The sequence below is a fragment of the Eleutherodactylus coqui genome, chromosome 4 (genome assembly GCF_035609145.1).
Source record: "Eleutherodactylus coqui strain aEleCoq1 chromosome 4, aEleCoq1.hap1, whole genome shotgun sequence".
Lineage (NCBI taxonomy): Eukaryota > Metazoa > Chordata > Amphibia > Anura > Eleutherodactylidae > Eleutherodactylus > Eleutherodactylus coqui.
The window spans coordinates 83755783-83776010 of record NC_089840.1 but is presented as its reverse complement, the minus strand read 5'-3'; the positions used below and the strand labels follow the sequence as shown (position 1 = coordinate 83776010).

Genomic DNA, 20228 nt, shown 5'->3' with positions numbered 1-20228 from the left:
CTGCTGCGGATGTGTCGGCCAGCGTGCCGGCACGCATGCGCAGTGCAGGGAGTGCTGTGCCAGCGATGCCGCGGCAATTTCAAAATTGACATTTTGGAATCGCTGTGGATCGGACGACTTCCATTGACTGCAATAGAAGCCGTCCATGCGAGTCCCGCATCAAAATAGAGCATGCTGTGATTCTTCCTTCGCAAGTGGAAATCGCAAATCATGCTATGGAAAACCATTGCATTGGGCCTTACAGTGTAATAGATAAAGAATACACAGAGGAGTCTAATCTGCAGGGAGAAACCTTCCCAAATCTTCTGACGCCACCACTGCCATCTGGAACATATCATCCACCAAGACTACGTAGAGGTATACCAGCCATACAATGGTGCAGTACCTGCAATATATAGCTTTGATGTTGGAGGAAATGCCGAAAACCTTTCACCTACTGTAAACTCTGACCTCAGAATCATATATAGTTACTCAGACCTATAATGTACAATGTCTCTTGCAAATTCTGAAAAAGCATTGCTGAGGGCTCAGACACACGGGTGCCGATGCGCTCGTGTTACTGCACGATGAAGACGGCCGCACTGCAGGTGTGGACGACTCTCCACACCGCCGGAAGAAAGAACACATGACCGGCAATGGAGTCGGTCATGTGTTCTTTCTTCCGGTGGTGCGGAGAGTCGTCAGCACATGCAGTGTAACCATCTTATCGTGCAGTAACACGGGCCCGTCGGCGCCCGTATGACTGAGCCCTGATGCTCAAACATCTCATGAACAAAGTTGTGATTTTGCCATGATTTTCGCACGGCGATATCGCAATAGCCAGTGTGAAGGAGCCCTTCAGTTGGCATAGAAAAATTTGAATTGTAGCTGATACATAAATAAAGTATTTAATTAGCAAGTTTTCACCCCATTTATTTATCCACTTAAGCCGGCTACACACGAGTGAGAAAATCGTGTAAGGTTTTGAATGGGGTCATACACATGAGAGATATTTTTTCGCATTGCATCGGGAAACAAACCGCAGCATGTCGTATCTTTCTGCATGCCCTCGCATCACATCGCCCATTGTTTTCAATGGGCGGGTGGCAGCATCAGACCACACGCTTGGTGCACACGTTGCAATGCGATGAGAGGTTACCCCATTGAAAACAATGGGTGATGCGATGCGAGCCGCTGTCAGCCGCGGTGGAGGATCGTTACTTCCCCAAACTGATGTGAGGCGGTTTTGAGATCATGGCCCATGTGAAGTTAGCCTTAAGCATGTGACACATGGCAAAATTGAGGGACTATCACAATCTTGACATGACTGTTATGCTTTCCCATTGGAAAAAAAATCACATGTGACCTTGTGACGGTCTCGAAAAAAAGAATCCAGCATACTTTTATTTTTCTCACAAGATTTTATTTCTTGTCATTGCGGTCATGCCAGTCATTACAACTGCAAGGTGCTGTGTAGCCTGAACATAAGGCGTATGCGCAAAAATGCACGTGTGAACGACATGCTGCGGTTTTGTGCATTTTACTGTACTTATTTCACTGTTTGTGACCATTCGCATGGGTGCGGGTAACACCTGTTAGCTCCAGATGTGTTCTTTCTGTCCACAAAATTGCTCGTTTGTGCAACCCTCATAGGTTCCTATGGGGCTTTTAGTGTACAAATGCACATGATAATAGAACATGCTGCATTTGTTTTGTGCACACAGAATTCTGAGCATGCAAAAACAAAAAATAGGATTGAACCCATCGAAATCAATGGGTTCTGTTCTCTGAGTTTTGCGCAAACGCATCCGTGTGAAACCGCCCTAAAGGTGCTATCTCATCAAGACAACCCTTTATAAACTGAACCTTCCCCAGCAATTGCCTGACCAAGCTTCAGAAGCCTGCCGTCAGTCATACATTCCTGTGCAACACCCCCTGCAGGTGAGGTGCAGTATTACATGGCAACCATTTAGCTGGAGAGTCATCGTATTTTTTTATTGGCTCTCTAGCCAATATGGGGATCCCAATAGATTATAGACAGAGGTTCAACTTCAGCCTTTATAGTGCAAAGGATTCAGTAAAAAGGAGAAATTGAGCAGTAAAACTAGTGGTTCTGTTATTACCCACAGGAGCCAATAATGAGGCATTGACATGTCTATGTACATATATAGTACATTCTGATAAGTGAATATGTCATCTGGGAAAGTTTATTTCTAGTTACAGTATATACAGTAATATAAGAAACCTTAGTACATATCCAAGTCCCTTTATGTTCATCCAAGAAGGACTGATCAATGCAGCATGTCCATTGCTTTAAAGGGTTTGGCCACTTCCACCCTTGGCAGCTGGAGTAAATAACGTGATCTTCCATAGATGACTCCTGCATACCCATAACTCTATTTTTTCATAGGGATTATAGTTGACAAGATGGCACATATATGGGCAGTAATTATCCAAGGAAGGCAGTGTATATATCTTGGCAACAAGTGGGAAGCAGCTGAAGATTTCGAGCCCCTTAAAGGGCCTTCTTATATGGCAGATGTCCCTAAGATGTGCCCTACTAGAGATCATTCACATAGTAATGCAAATCAAGTGGTACAGCTATATAAGGACTTCCAAGTAGATGGCAGTGTTGACCAAATAAGCATTCTCTTCTGTCAGGTCCAGACAGGAAATGAAGTTGATGCAATGGCGGTTACTATTTGCAAGTTGTGATGTAGCATCATATAAGGGGATTGCTCTAATTCACTCCACAATGTACACGGCAGGTGTCCGTACACACATCGACGTCGCTGTATGAGGGCTTGTTTTTTATGGGACGAGTTGTATTTTTCAATGGCACTATTTAATGTACCATATAATGTACTGAAAAACTTTTTAAAAATTCTAAGTGCAGTAAAATGAAAAAAAAAAACAACATTCCGCCATCTTTCGGTGCATCCTGTTTCTACGGTGCACAAACTGAAACAAAAATTATATGATCACTTTGTTCTATAGGTCAGTACGATTACTACGATTCCGAACTTATATAGTTTTTTTTTGCTGTACTACTTTTATTTCTTTTCAAAGATATTTAATTTTTTTAAATTATTTTCTGCCACCATCTTGTGACTGTAATCATATTTTTTCCGTTGACATAGTTGTGCCGGGGCTCATTCTTTGCAGAATGTCCTGTATTGTGCATTGGTACAATTTTGGAATACATATAACTTTTTGACAGGGTGACCAAAAAAGTGCATTTCTGGCATTCTTTTTTAATTTTTTCTGACGACGTTCATCCTGCGGGGAAAATAATGCATTGCTTTAATATATCGGACTTCTACGGATGCAGGGATACCAAATATGTATTTTTATTTCATTATTTAGATTCTGTTATTATGAATAATTACTTTTATTATTTTTTTTAAATAGTTAGCAAAACTTTATTGATCTTATTTTTACTTTTATGTTTTACTCCCAAGAAAGGACCACAACTTGCGATGCTTTGATCACTCCTGCATTATGATGTAATACCATAGCATTACATTATTCTGCTATCGGGCAGGCATTCTATCAAGCCACTCCATGGGCATGGCTTGATAGGCATTCTGCCATGATAGCCCTGGAGCCTTTCAGAAGGCCCCGGCTGCCATGACACCTGCACGGCTCCCAGCCATCTTATCGCGAGGGGCTGTATGGGACGCACGAAAATCGGCTGGGGATTTAAATGCCACTGTCAGAATTGACAGCGGAATTCAAAGGGTTATTAGCTCGGAGGGTGTCGGCTGTAAGAAACAGCCTGTGCCCACATTGTATGTAGGAAGATCGCCCCGCGATCTCCCTTTATACATACCCCGACGCTGCAGGACGTAAATGTATAGCGTTTAAATCAAGCACACAGCCAAACAAACTCCATAGACAGACAGTGCTTCTGGTATGAGTCTCGTTGTACAGCATAGCAACGTTAACCTCTTGGTGACATCCACTGTACGTGCATGGGGCTTGTATGAAACAAGCTCAGGAACCAAGCATGCTCCTTGTGTCGTGGGTACTGGCTGTGTTATACAGTTCACACCCGCCTGCAGCTGCCAGAATTGGCACCAACTCCAGTTCTGGCCATTTAACTCCTCAGATGTCACCTGATCACCTCCTCACGTTCTCCAGCAATGCAGTCTTGGAGTGCTGAATGTTTGCCACAGCAGACCCAGATGATAAACTTTGTGTATGCTAATGGCCCTTCTACATGGGAATTTGAACAATAATTGTCCCATGTATGCAGTGACTGAACGGCTGGACGAGAATTGTTCAGTCATTTAGTTGCTGCATGTAGAAAACTAAACGATGGGCCGTTCAATGTAAACAGCAGTCGGTCACTTCTGTGAATGGAGGCTGGCGGGGGGAGACCACTCCCGGCCCACTCTGCCTACATTCCGGTAGCGCTGTGAGCGATGCCCATAACGCACGCTTCTGTGTAACAGCACAGGAGCGAGCTTCACTGGGACAAGTGTCAGCATCATTTGCCCAACCTCTCATCCCATCTAAAAGGACCACAAGTCAGGCTTTAAAATAAAATACAGCCATTTTAATAATCATAGGGACATATATTAAACATGTCGGCCATATCTTCCCTACTGGAGTGTGCATGATATGTGCATTATGCAGGGGCCAGCATTTCTGACCACTGAGAAAGGGGAAGAGGTATCCTGTTAAAAAAGAGGTCTCCGATCCACTCCGCAAATATCTCTCACCAGTTGGTAACTCCACCTTGCCCATGAACCATATCTATTCCTGTATAAGAGAAAAATATCTTCCTTAGGCTAACTTCACATGGGTGAGCGTGATATCGGGCCATGAAACACGGCCCAATATAGTGCTCACCAACATGCAATTTTCCTGTGGATGGGTGGCTTTTTTTATCTCAAAACCGCCTCCCACCACTTCGGGGAAGTAGTGATTCTCCCAGAGGTGGTGAGTTTTCCTTCAATGGAAGTGTTCAAACAAAGGCTGGACAGACATCTGTCTGAGATGATTTAGTGACCCTGCACTGAGCAGGGGGTTGGACCTGATGACCCTGAAGGTCCCTTCCAACTCTACCATTCCATGATTCTATGATATTCATGATAAAAACAGATTGAACAACAACAGAATCTGGGATCTGAAAATGTAATGGACATTAAAGGGGCATCTTTTAGGGTATATGGATTTAGTATATATATGGGATCCTTTCTTTGTACAGTTGCAATCAAAATTATTCAACCCCCCCCCCCCCAAACAAGTGACAAATTATGTTTAGTTGCCAAACTTTCAGCTGTTTGTAGTAAAACAAACAAGAACAAACTGATGGCTCAACAAAAAAAATACAAGTGGTTTCAATATAAAATACCACTTTTAATGACCCCTGCAGTCTCAAAATTATTCAACCCCTTCTTGACAAGCATCTTTAGTACTTAGTAGAGTATGACCTGCTGCAGACGTGATGCATAGCCAGATAGCAGCTTCTGAATATCAGTTTATTCCTCGCAGGCAATGGCCTCCAGTTCACTAATACTTTTGGGTTTGCGTACTAAACCCACCCTCTTTAAATACTACCAAAGATTTTCTATGGGGTGCAAGTCAGGCAACTTTTATGACCATTCCAGAATCTTTTAAGACTTCTTTTACAACTAAGCCTTGGGATCATTGTCCTTCTAGAAGATCCAATGACTCCCATGCTTCAGCTTCCTCACAGGAGGCATGAAGGTTTTCTCCTAAGATTTGTTGATAATTTATTCAATCCACCTTGCTCTACACACATTGCGGGTTTGCATTGCCAGGTGAAACAACGCAACCCCAGGGCATTACTGAGCCACTACATCACTGTGGGCACGGTGTTCCTTTTCAGCGTATGCTTCATTCTTCTTCCTCCAGAAACACCGCTGATTCATAGACCTAAAAAGTTCCAGTTTTCTTTCATCAATCCACAGAAGAGAATCCCAAAACTTCTGTAGCTTATTTATCATTTTGAGCCTATTGGAGCCAACGTTTCTTGTGCTTTTGGGTCAATATGTGTATCTCTTGGAGTTTAGGCATGAAGACCTTTGCATTCACTATAGCATGTGCCTTACTATATAAATGGAAACCTCAGTGCCTGCTGTCATCAAATCCTGCTGCAGATATTTGAAGTTACAGAGTTTTTGATCACCTGCCTCCTCAGGAATCTGGTGGCAGCCGGTGATAGCTTCCTCTCTCTGCCACATCCAGGTGATGTAGTCAGTGTTCCTTTAACTTTCAACTTGCAGGCTATGCTTCCAGCTGTATCTCTAGGAACATTCAGTACCTTTGCTATATTTTAGTATTCCTGCTTTTGTTTTTACAAGGCAATGATTTATTCTGCCATCTTTTTGGACCATGTAAAGTTGGCAAACAAACTTATTTGGCCATGGGGTTTGGATAATTGTGATTCCAACTGTACTGAAATATATGGCTGTTTATGTGCAACACCTTCACATTTGCCTGAAATGGTTTCTATAAATACACAGACGCTGAGGTTGCTGAGCTGTAGAAAATGATAGGAAGAAAAACGTAGTCTTGTTTCGCAAATCCCCTTCCTGAAGTATTGTGATAACATTCAGTAATGCCGCTAGTATGAGGCTTAATTCCCTCAAAACAGAACAACCTGAAAATGTTGACACCAGAAATGACCCATGTGTCAAAACGTTTATACTTTATTACTGTGTATGTTAAGGGAAATTGCTACAAAGTATAATTGTGTGCACTTAGATAAATGTATCTACTAATGGACTGCTGTATTTATCAGGCTAATCTCAATATCCCTATGGGAGCATTCAGACCTGGTGCCGGACAGCCACCCAAGAGAAGAGAATTTACACCTGAAGCAGAACAAGTAAGAATCAGTTAAGGATTTGTATAATAATAACATCACCACAATTATCGTCATCGCGATCATTACTAATCATGATTTATTTTTGTTTGTACAGTGGTCAGTATTGACCACTTTCAGGAAGACCACTCAAAATAAAATGTTAACACAAAATATGATACTTTACCCTTTCCTTAGCACAGACATATCTCATACATCCTATCAGGAAAACACTTTAGTTGCAGTAGTCAAGGAAGTATTTGCTATGTAATAACTACCAATTTTATTATCTTGGGCTAGATCACAGCTAATGCTGCTATCTTGGTCCTATAGTAAAGCCAGGCTCTGACCCATGCTACAGCAGGCCGAAGTAATGGGCTACAGAAACATTCAGCTCTCATTTCAGCTTGTGTGAAAGATCAGAAGGAGGACAGCGAGGTCATGCTGTAGCATGTAGAGAGAGGAGCATATGAGATCTGTGATCCTCCTGTCTATTTATGACTTTGTATTACCTTATGAAGAGATGCAACATTAACTTTTATGCAATCCTTTTCCTCAATCAACTCAACTTCCACGCTGATTATTCATCTGAGCACTACTGCCTCTTCAATCAGCTGATCAGTAGGGGTCCCAAGTGGCTGACTCCCACCAATCAGATATTAATGACTTATCCTTATAGTAAGTATATATCTGCAGCATGTGGACGAGATTTTCAAAATAACTGTAAATACAGCAGAATAACTAAAACCTAAAATCCGACTCTTTTCAGGATAAAGTGTGCACGCTCTCCTATACAAGTCTATGGCAGGGTATGCACATGGGACTCTGAAAAGAGTCAGATTTTCATGCTGCACATCAACTTCAGAAGCGAACACCGCTGGATCACGGGGACAAGCAAGTATAAAAAATACCTCACCTGGCTCCCTGTCACCTCCCATAACACCAACGTAACATAGTTTATGGTGCTGTGGGAGCGTGACAGATTCCCTTCAAAATATTGAACCTAATTACTACTTTGTGGCCACCCCCAAAAAGCATGTTATAAGAGGCAATATTGTTGAGGTTTAAAACTTTTCTGAAACAATTGGTCACTTTTATATCACGCTTGTCTCATTTTAAGAGCAAAAACCATCTTCAAGACTAGGGAAGTGATGTGAGGCGCTTTTGAGATAAAATCGCCATGCATCTGTAGGGAAAATCACATGTTGGCGGGTGAATCATGGCCCGATATCGCACTCGCCCATGTAATGTCGCACAGGCATATTTGCGCATGTTTTTGCATGCACAATACACAGAGAATAGAACCAATGGATTTCAATGGATTTGCTCTCCCTTCTTTTCTTTGCACACGCATTTCATGTGCAAGGAAAACACGCAGCATGCTCTATTTTTGTGCATATTTGCGCACCAAGGGTTCCTATAGAAGTCTATGGGAGGTGCGTAAATACGATGTGCAATTCAATGAAAAAAAGAACACATGTGGACCTCATTACGCTAAATAACATTTAATATCGTGCGTGGTAGTGTCCTATGCGCAAAAAAACTGCGCTGAGTGCGCAAAAAGTACAGTAAAACGTACCGGAATGAGCTCAAACCTACCTTGTTCATAGCGCAAATTGCACATACGCTCGTGTGAAGCCGCCCTTAGAGACATAGATTAGGTAGGATGCCCAAATATGGCTTTGTACTGTTTCTTCATGGTTTGTGAAGGGATCGGGTTGACGTACTCACTTCCTGGAGACTTTCATAAAGTACACACTCTGCTGTACTGTCTGTACCGATGACAGGAAGTCAATGTGTGTCCCCAATAAAAAAAGAATAGCTACAGTAATAAAAAGAACAAACACATGATTTGTCTTCTGCAAACCTAAATCTAATTAATGAAGCTAAAGTTAAAGGAGTTGTACCAAAATAGAGTCTTATCACCTATACTATGAATAGGTGATAAACGTCTGATTGGTGGGGGTCTCACCACTTAAACCCCATTTACACGCAACGATTATCGCGCAAAATTTATTCAAACTATGGCATATGAGCGATAATTGTTATGTGTAAACGCTACCATCGTTCACTCTTCAGCTGAACGATGATTTTAAGGTGAGCTTAAAATCCATATTTCTGCAGGAGAGTGGATAACACAGACTGCACCCTGTGCTCTCCAGGGGCTGTCAGAGATTGCATTGTATTCTTTTGACAGCTTGTGTGAGAACAAAGGAGCTGATTGCAGAACTCAGACCCCCTGTTGTGTTCTGCAAGCAGCTCCTGGAGGCTAATTTACATGCAAATGAAGCTGAGAAAGTGTTAATGGACATTAATGCCCATTAGTACTTTATACAAAATGATCACTAAAACTGTCAATCCTTCAATCATTTGAAAGATTATCTTTGCGTGTAAATGAGCCTTTAGAGACCCACTGATCCAATAATTGGGGCTTCATGTCCCACTCTTTTCACTGAGGGCTCTCTGCACCCACCCACAGTGGCGTCAGATTGAACAGAGCAGTGGTTGAGCTTGCTCTGTTCATTTCAGTGGGGCTGTTGGAAATAGCTGAGTACAAGCACTTGACTATATTTGGCAGTCCCATTGAAAATACAAGGAGCAGCACTGCAGATGCTCAGCCACTGCTCCATTTAGGAGGGGGACATGAGACCCACATTCTTGGGATCGGTGCTGGTCTCAGCGGGGGCACCCCCACTGATCCCATGGATAGGTAATAGAAATCTATTCTGATACAACCCCATTAAATACCATCTGACTGCCACTATACACCCCCGACATTTTAAAAATGGATACAAAGTAGATTTCCATCGAAAATGTAAAATCAGCCTTGATGGCAGAACTTTATTTTCTTTTTTAATTTATGAAACTTTCTGACATAATATCTGTCTACTACTGTTGCCTTTTTCTGAGATGCTAAATTAAGTGACAATCAATATGGCTGTACATTTGGTTATTACTTTATTTGATATCTTTTTGGTTTACATATAGAGAGGAGCGAACGTACTCGTCCGAGCTTGATACTTGTTCGAGTATTAGCGTGTTCGAGATGCTCGTTACTCGTGACGAGTACCACGCGATGTTCGAGTTACTTTCACTTTCATCTCTGAGACATTAGCGCACTTTTCTGGCCAATAGAAAGACAGGGAAGGCATTACAACTCCCCCCTGCGACGTTCAAGCCCTATACCACCCCCCTGCAGTGAGTGGCTGGCGAGATCAGGTGTCACCCGAGTATAAAAATCGGCCCCTCCCGCGGCTCGCCACAGATTTATTCTGACATAGAGGAGGGAAAGTGCTGTTGGTGCCGGAGCTGCTATAGGGAGAGTGTTAGGAGTATTTTAGGCTTCAAGAACCCCAACGGTCCTTAGGGCCACATCTAACCATGTGCAGTAGTGTGGAGGCTGCTTTTTGCAGTGTTGCACATTTTTTTTTTTTGTATATCGGCCGTGCAGAGCATTGCGCCCTGCAGTAATTATACATAGTCCAGGGCCAGTAGTGGTGGTGAGGCAGGGACAGAAGACATATATTTATTGAATATAAGTAGTGGGCCTTTCCAAAAACATTTGGGAAAAAAAATCTATTTGGGCTGCCTGTGACTGTCCTCAGTGTACTGGGTCTGTGCTGGGTGTAGTTGTCCTCCTAATTCATACGCAGCCAGCTAAGTGTTAGAGCAGGCTTGCGCAAAATTATTTCCTGGCTCTGTGTTGGCTGTTACATCACCGCTGTATTCCAGTCCACAGTGCAACAGTCTGCAGTTATTTTACATACTCCAGGGCCAGTAGTGGTGAGGCAGGGACAGAAGACATATATTTATTGAATATAGGCAGTGGGCCTTTCCAAAAACATTTGGGAAAAAAAATCTATTTGGGCTGCCTGTGACTGTCCTCAGTGTACTGGGTCTGTGCTGGGTGTAGTTGTCCTCCTAATTCATACGCAGCCAGCTAAGTGTTACAGCAGGCTTGCGCAAAATTATTTCCTGGCTCTGTGTTGGCTGTTACATCATTGCTGTATTCCAGTCCACAGTGCAACAGTTTGCAGTTATTTTACATACTCCAGGGCCAGTAGTGGTGAGGCAGGGACAGAAGACATATATTTATTGAATATAGGCAGTGGGCCTTTCCAAAAACATTTGGGGAAAAAAATATATTTGGGCTGCCTGTGACTGTCCTCAGTGTACTGGGTCTGTGCTGGGTGTAGTTGTCCTCCTAATTCATACGCAGCCAGCTAAGTGTTACAGCAGGCTTGCGCAAAATTATTTCCTGGCTCTGCTGTGCGTTCGGTAAGCGAAGTCAGCCTCCAACCACAGGCCAATAAGCGGCACATTTAATTACAGCGTTCTGTTTCTGCACTACTGGTAATACACCATGCTGAGGGGTAGGTGTAGGCCTAGAGGATGTGGACGCGGGCGAGGACGCGGAGGCCCAAGTCAGGGTGTGGGCACAGGCCGAGCCAGTGCGGTGGCCAGGGGTAGAGGCAGGGCCAGACCGAATAATCCACCAACTGTTTCCCAAAACGCACCCTCGCGCCATGCCACCCTGCAGAGGTCAAGGTGCTCTACGGTGTGGCAGTTTTTCACAGAGACGCCTGACGACCGACGAACAGTGGTGTGCAACCTTTGTCGCGCCAAGATCAGCTGGGGAGCCACCACCACCAGCATGCGCAGGCATATGATGGCCAAGCACCCCACAAAGTGGGACGAAGGCCGTTCACCGCCTCCAGTTTGCACCACTGCCTCTCCCCCTGTGCCCCAACCTGCCACTGAGATCCAACCCCCCTCTGAGGACACAGGCACTACCGTCTCCTGGCCTGCACCCACACCCTCACCTCCGCTGTCCTCGGCCCCATCCAGCAATGTCTCTCAGCGCAGCGTCCAGACGTCGCTAGCGCCACTGTTTGAGCGCAAGCGCAAGTACGCCGCCACGCACCCGCACGCTCAAGCGTTAAACGTGCACATTGCCAATTTGATCAGCCTGGAGATGCTGCCGTATAGGCTTGTGGAAACGGAGGCTTTCAAAAGCATGATGGCGGCGGCGGCCCCGCGCTACTCGGTTCCCAGTTGCCACTACTTTTCCCGATGTGCCGTCCCAGCCCTGCATGACCACGTCTCCCGCAACATTGTACGCGCCCTCACCAACGCGGTTACTGCCAAGGTCCACTTAACAACGGACACGTGGACAAGCACAGGCGGGCAGGGCCACTATATCTCCCTGCGGCACATTGGGTGAATTTGGTGGAGGCTGGGACCGAGTCAGAGCCTGGGACCGCTCACGTCCTACCCACCCGAATTGCAGGCCCCAGCTCGGTGCTGGTATCTGCGGCGGTGTATGCTTCCTCCACTAAACCACCCTCCTCCTCCTCCTCCAACGCAACCTCTGTCTCGCAATCAAGATGTGTCAGCAGCAGCAGCACGTCGCCAGCAGTCGGTGTCGCGCGGCGTGGCAGCACAGCGGTGGGCAAGCGTCAGCAGGCCGTGCTGAAACTACTCAGCTTAGGAGAGAAGAGGCACACGGCCCACGAACTGCTGCAGGGTCTGACAGAGCAGACCGACCGCTGGCTTGCGCCGCTGAGCCTCCAACCGGGCATGGTCGTGTGTGACAACGGCCGTAACCTGGTGGCGGCTCTGCAGCTCGGCAGCCTCACGCACGTGCCATGCCTGGCCCATGTCTTTAATTTGGTGGTTCAGCGCTTTTTGAAAAGCTACTCACACTTGTCATACCTGCTCGGAAAGGTGCGCCGGGTCAGCGCACATTTCCGCAACTCCAAGACGGACGCTGCCACCCTGCGGACCCTGCAACATCGGTTTAATCTGCCAGTGCACCGACTGCTGTGCGACGTGCCCACACAGTGGAACTCTACGCTCCACATGTTGGCCAGGCTCTATGAGCAGCGTAGAGCTATAGTGGAATACCAACTCCAACATGGGCGGCGTAGTGGGAGTCAGCCTCCTCAATTCTTTACAGAAGAGTGGGCCTGGTTGGCAGACATCTGCCAGGTCCTTGGAAACTTTGAGTAGTCTACCCAGATGGTGAGCGGGGATGCTGCAATCATTAGCGTCACCATTCCTCTGCTATGCCTCTTGAGAAGTTCCCTGCAAAGCATAAAGGCAGACGCTTTGCACTCGAAAACGGAGGCGTGGGAAGACAGTATGTCGCTGGATAGTCAGAGCACCCTCATGTCTATATCTCAGCGCGTTGCGGAGGAGGAGGAGGGGAGGAGCATGAGGAGGAGGGGGAAGAGACAGCTTGGCCCACTGCTGAGGGTACAGATGCTGCTTGCCTGTCATCCTTTCAGCGTGTATGGCCTGAGGAGGAGGAGGAGGATCCTGAAAGTGATCTTCCTAGTGAGGACAGCCATGTGTTGCGTACAGGTACCCTGGCACACATGGCTGACTTCATGTTAGGATGCCTTTCTCGTGACCCTCGCGTTACACGCATTCTGGCCACTACGGATTACTGGGTGTACACACTGCTCGACCCACCGTATAAGGAGAACCTTTCCACTCTCATCCCCGAAGAGGAAAGGGGTTCGAGAATGATGCTATACCACAGGGTGCTGGTGGACAAACTGATGGTAAACTTCCCATCCAACAGCGCTAGTGGCAGAAGGCGCAGTTCCGAGGGCCAGGTAGCAGGGGAGGCGCAGAGATCAGGCAGCATGTACAGCGCAGGCAGGGGAACATTCTCCAAGGCCTTTGCCAGCTTTATGGCTCCCCAGCAAGACTGTGTCACCGCTCCCCAGTCAAGGCTGAGTTGGCGGGAGCACTGTAAAAGGATGGTGAGGGAGTACGTAGCCGATCGCACGACCGTCCTCGGTGACGCCTCTGCCCCCTACAACTACTGGGTGTCGAAGCTGGACACGTGGCCTGAACTCGCGCTGTATGCCCTGGAGGTGCTTGCTTGTCCTGCGGCTAGCATCTTGTCAGAGAGGGTGTTTAGTGCGGCTGGGGGAATCATCACAGATAAGCGTACCCGCCTGTCAACCGACAGTGCCGACAGGCTTACACTCATCAAGATGAACAAAGCCTGGATTTCCCCAGACTTCTCTTCTTCACCAGCGGACAGCAGCGATACCTAAACAGTACGTAGGCTGCACCCGCGGATGGAAGCATCGTTCTCTATCATCATCAAAAACGGGGACATTTTTGCTTCATCAATCTGTGTATAATATTCCTCCTCCTGCTCCTCCTCCTGAAGCCTCACATAATCACGCCGAACAGACAATTTTTCTTAGGCCCACAAGGCTCAGTCATATAATTTTTCTAAACAATTTTTATACGTTTCAATGCTCATTAAAGCGTTGAAACTTTCACCTGAACCAATTTTTATTTTAACTGGGCTGCCTCCAGGCCTAGTTACTAATTAAGCCACATTAACCAAACTGATTAATGGGTTTCACCTGCCCTTTTGGTTGGGCATGGGCAATTTTTCTGAGGTACATTAGTACTGTTGGTACACCAATTTTTTGGGGCCCTCGCCTACAGTGTAATCCAATTAATTTTTTGCCTACCTGCATTACAGCTGACGTTACATCAGCTGTGTTGGGCAATGCAATGGGATATATTTATGTACCGCCGGTGGTTTCCAGGGAGCCACCAATGCCGTGGGTCCACACGGAGTTGTAACTACATGTGTCCACTTCTAAAGAACCCCAGTCTGACTGTGGCATGCAGTGTGGGCTGAAGCCCACTTGCATTAAACATGACATTACCTCAGCTGTGATGGTCAATGCAATGGGATATATTTATGTACCGCTGGTGGCTTCCTGGCACCCACCCATGCTGTCGGTCCTCACGGAGTTGTAACTGCATGTGTCCACTTCTAAAGAACCCCAGTCTGACTGGGGCATGCAGTGTGATCCGAAGCCCACCTGCATTTAATCGGACGTTACTTCAGCTGTGATGGGCACTGCAATGGGATACATTAATGTACAGCCGGTGGGTTCCAGGAAGCCACCCATGCTGTGGGTGCACACGGAATTCCCATTGCGGAGTTGTACCTGCCTGTGACTATTTATAAAAAAACGTGGTCTGACTGGGGCATGCAGACACCTTGACAGAATGAATAGTGTGTGGCACATAGGTTCCCCATTGCTATGCCCACGTGTGCAGCTCCTGATGGCGGTGGCACAGGATTATATTTCTCATTGCTTCTGTACAGCATTGTGGGCTATCGCCCCGCCCCTTTTAAAGAGGGTCGCTGCCTAGCCGTGCCAACCCTCTGCAGTGTGTGCCTGCGGTTCCTCTGGCAGACGCACTTATAAATAGACAGGAGGGTGGTGTGGCATGAGTGCAGCTGAAGGCTGCGCAGGGGCACTTTGGTGTGCACTGTGGACACTGCATCGTGGGGGGGGGGGGGGGGTTGGGCAGCATGTAACCCAGGAGAAGTGGCAGCAGAGTGTCATGCAGGCAGTGATTGTGCTTTGTTGGAGGTAGTGTGGTGCTTAGCTAAGGTATGCATTGCTAATGAGGGCTTTTCAGAAGTAAAAGTTGTTGGGGGGGGGGGCACTCTTGCCGCTATTGTGGCTTAATAGTGGGACCTGGGAACTTGACATGCAGCCCAACATGTAGCCCCTCGCCTGCCCTATCCGTTGCTGTGTCGTTCCCATCACTTTCTTGAATTGCCCCGATTTTCACAAATGGAAACCTTAGCGAGCATCGGCGATATACAAAAATGCTCGAGTCGCCCATTGACTTCAATGGGGTTCGTTACTCGAAACGAACCCTTGAGCATCGCGATAATTTCGTCCCGAGTAACGAGCACCCGAGCATTTTGGTGCTCGCTCATCTCTATTTACATATTTACATATAAACACAAACCTCAACCAAAGTCACAGATACATAAACACATATAAAAAGTATATTACAAGTAAAACCACATTAAAATGTGATAGTATTTCCTGCAATAGCCGGTGTCCCTGTGATAACACTGTTTGTTTTGAGTTTGTGTTGCGCTCGCTCAGGTATTCGTAGATAGAAATCTACATACATATCAATAGCTGCCACTATTCGATCCAGTTAGGTACATTTTGCTGTAGATGACATGTTATCATGACACTCTTACCCTTTGCTAACACTGAATAAGCAAACCAGGACAAGAGAAGGGGGGAGCTGGGGCCTTCCTATCACTTTACATGAAAACTGTGTAATCTTATGATGCTTGCTCATTTCAATATAACGTCATTTTAATTGTACTAATCTTAGATAACATGTTTACCATCCAGGATACATTATTTACTGACAATCTCACTGTTTTTGCAAACTATATTTCAGCTATGTTAAACATAATACAATGGTGTATGAGAAAAACAAGAGCTACTAGAGAATACTCCTAGCCACAGTGTGTCAGTATAACCTCACAGCAGAACTCACATTCTGCTACATTGTAACTATCCAGCATCAGGACTGGTTTCTGTGGCAACAATAATGTTTTATTCTCTTGATTATCCACATTTCTATAAAGATGTAGTGATGGTCATTATATCTATCTATCTATCTATCTATCTATCTACTATCTATCTCCTATCTATCTATCTATCTATCTATCTATCTATCTATCTATCTATCTATCTATCTATCTCCTATCTATCTATCTATCTATCTATCTATCTATCTCCTATCTATCTATCTATCTATCTATCTATCTACTATCTATCTCCTATCTATCTATCTATCCATCTATCCATCTATCCATCTATCCATCTATCTATCTATCTCCTATCTATCTATCTATCTATCTATCTATCTATCTATCTATCTATCTATCTATCTATCTATCTATCTATCTCCTATCTATCTATCTATCTATCTATCTATCTATCTATCTATCTATCTATCTATCTACTATCTATCTCCTATCTATCTATCTATCTATCTATCTATCTATCTATCTATCTATCTATCTATCTATCTATCTCCTATCTATCTATCTATCTATCTATCCATCTATCTCATATCTATCTATCTCATATCTATCTATCTATCTCATATCTATCTATCTATCTATGCATCTATGCATCTATCATCTATCTATGCATCTATCATCTATCTATGCATCCATCCATCCATCAATATACTAGGGCTAGTTAAAAGGTGAGATAGGTGAGGAGGAGCTATCCTCAGCTCTAGAGGACTGCCAGTGGAAACTATAGGCATCCATCAATTATAATACACTCATGCAATGAGCAGAATAAATGTGCTGCTGCATAGGGGTTTGCCCAATAAAAGGAGAATTCCTGCTATCAGCTTGTTTCTTAGATACCTATTGTTTTGTACTATGACGGCTAGAGTAGTGTATAATGTTATAATATAACCTCTGTTATTCCTCAGACTCTGTAACCAGCTACAGACTTAAGATACAGTTTATTTTATCTGCATTTAGGTTTGTATTATTGTTTATTGTCCCAAGAATAGGATCCCATACAATCATGCATTACTGACCATTGATGCCGCACAAAAGAAACCAAGTAGGCTCTGCGGTGCAATGGATAGTGCATTGGACTTCTCGCTACTGCAGTCATTCAAAGGATGTGGGTTCAAGTCCCACCTGAATCACCTTTGGTGAGTCTCATGTGGAGCAGAGTGTTAAGGCAGTATAAATGCTTCTCGCTCACGACCTGAAGGTTGTGAGTTCAGTCCCTGCATGATCAGGTAGCTGGCTCAAGATTAGCAAAGCCTTCCATTCTTCCGACCTCGGTAAAATGAGTACTCAGCTTGGTGGGGCTAAAAAATAAATTATCTGAAAGCACTTTGGAATAAGTTGGCGATATACAAGGTTTTTTTTCTTATTTTAAACCGTGTAAAGGGGTTATCCAGTTTAGAAAATGTATTTTTATATACAGTATTTTTTGGATTCAAAGATGCACTTTTTAGCAAAAAAAAAAATCTTGTTAAAAAGTGTGTGCATCTTTTGGTACAATGTCAGGAGGGTCTGGCAAAGCCGCACAATAGGCTGATATATAAAATGTGACAGCTCGGTCTGGGCGAAAACGTGTGCAGCTGGGTAAAAAACTGGCTCAGAAATAGAAAGCAAAGGGTAGTAATAAATTGTTCATACTCTGATTGCACTACCGTTGCTAGTGGGGTGCCACAGGGTTCAGTATTGGGCCCCATTCTGTTCAATATATTTATCAATGACCTGATAGAGGGACTGCACAGTTAAGTATCAATATTTGCAGACGATACAAAATTATACAAGGTAATTAATACAACGGAGGACAATGTATGGCTGCAAATGGACCTAGATAAGCTGGGAGCTTGGGTAGAAAAATGGCAAAAAAAAGTTCAAGAAATGGATGACACCAATATACACTAAATGGGTTACTGCTAGGAAAAAGTGATATGGAAAAAGACCTGGGGATACTAGTCGACTGTAGATTTAACTGGAGCAACCAATGCCAGTCAGCTGCTGCAAAGGCTAATAAAGTCTTGGGGTACATAGGGGCCGAGACAGTTATTCTTCCTCTATATAAGGCACTTCTCAGGCCTCACATGGAATATTGTGTACAGTTCTGGACAGCGGTGCTCAGGAAAGATGTTGCAGTGCTTGAGGAGGTTCAAAGAAGGGCAACTAAATTAGTAAATGGAATGAGAGGACTAGAATACCCAGAGAGACTATCAAAATTGGGATTATTCATCCTAGAAGAAAGACGATTAAGGGGCAACCAAATTACCATGTATAAATACATGAGGGGACAATACAAGGATCTCTCCCATGATCTGTTTATACTGCGACAGTAACAAGAGGGCATCCTCTACTTCTGGAGAAAACAAGGTTTCATCACCAACATAGAAGGGGGTTCTTTACTGTAAGAGCAGTGAAACTCTGGAACTCTCTACCTGATGATGTGGTGATGGCAAAATCCATAGAGCAGTTTAATGCGGGACTAGATGCCTTTCTAGAGCGCTATGACATTACAGGATATTGACATTAAATAACCAACAGGGTTATTTATCCGGGTCTTGGAGTTAGGTAGGAACTTTCAAAACATTGATCCAAGGATTATTCTGACTGCCATTATGGAGCCGGGAAGGAATTTTTTCCTTAATGGACTAAATTGGCTTCTGCCTCATTGTTTTGTTTTTTTTTGCCTTCCTCTGGATCAACAAGGGGGTGTGGAAACAGGCTGAACTAGATGGACATTGTCTCCCTTCAGCCTAACATATTATGTTACTATATTACTCTGATCAGTTTCGATAATAATCAGGCACACCACTGTTGTGCTGTAACTGATCATTAGGACCACCCACCCCACCAGAAAGTTCTTGCCCTCACTCCATAGCTTCGGTGCAGATGCCACAGATTATCAGAGACTATGACCTCTGATCATTCTCTCCCAACTTCTGCTCTGCGTAGAGGATGTAATGCAGAAGCTGGGTAAGAGGCCAGGGGTCAAAGCCTCTGATAATCAGCTGCCGGACTGGAGCTACAGAGTGAGGTAAAGCACTACCTGGTGGGGTTGTTGCCCAGCTTGTTGGTAAAGGGAGCACTTTTACTATTAGGCATCACTATTTCTATTGGGACCACTGGGGGCCACTATTACTATTGAAGGCACTATTAATACCAGTGGCCACTATGACTACTGGAGGCCACTAATACTATTACTGCCGGGACCGCTATGGACACCATTACTACTGGGGGCCACTATTACTACTGGGCCACTGAGAGGGGGGATGATTACTATAAGGGCCACTGTACGTATTCAAGTCCACTTGAAATTAAACTTTCCATTTTCAGCCCACAAAGAAAGTATTAATTAGTATGAAATATTTGTATCCTATTTTCTGTTGTCTAAACCTGGGTGCATCTTATCATCAGGTGCATCTTATAGTCCAAAAAATATGGTATACTGTTTGAGAAATCTGAGTTAATAAAGGAGAAATGGGGATCTTTTGTTCAGGATCCTTATCTTTTGGCCAGAATGGAGAGCAGTAAAGGCCCATTTACAATCAAAGACAATCTTTCAAAGATAGAAAGATTGACAGTTTTAGGGATCATTTTGCATAAAGTGTTAATGGATACTAATGTCCATTAACACTTTATCAGCTTCATTTGCATGTAAACGGGCATCAAGCAGCTGTTTGCAGAGCACAGCATGTGGTCTCAGCTCTGCACACAGCTCCATTGTTCTAGCATAGGCTGTTGGCAGAATACAATGTAATCTCCGACTCTTGTGCAGAACACAGCATGCAGTCACTGTTATCTCTCTCCCACTGAATGATGAATTTTAAGCTCACCTTAAAATCATCGTTCAGACGAAGAGTGAACAATGGCAGCATTTACATGCAACAATTATCGCTCATATGCCATCATTTGAGTGAATTTTGAACAATAATCGTTGCGTGTAAATGGGCCTTAAGAAAGAGCATCTCTCAATCTGGAGGTGCCGTCCTGTATCGACAACAATTGATTTTAATG

General features: G+C 44.6%; 1 protein-coding gene across 1 annotated transcript in view; it reads left to right on the top strand.

Annotated features, from left to right (window-relative positions):
* SMPX (small muscle protein X-linked) overlaps positions 1–20228 on the top strand; it is a 100627-nt gene that overhangs the window by 40435 nt on the left and 39964 nt on the right. The window contains exon 3 of the mRNA XM_066598623.1: positions 6755–6841. Coding sequence (XP_066454720.1) covers positions 6755–6841 — 87 coding nt within the window. The remainder of the gene's footprint in view (positions 1–6754; positions 6842–20228) is intronic.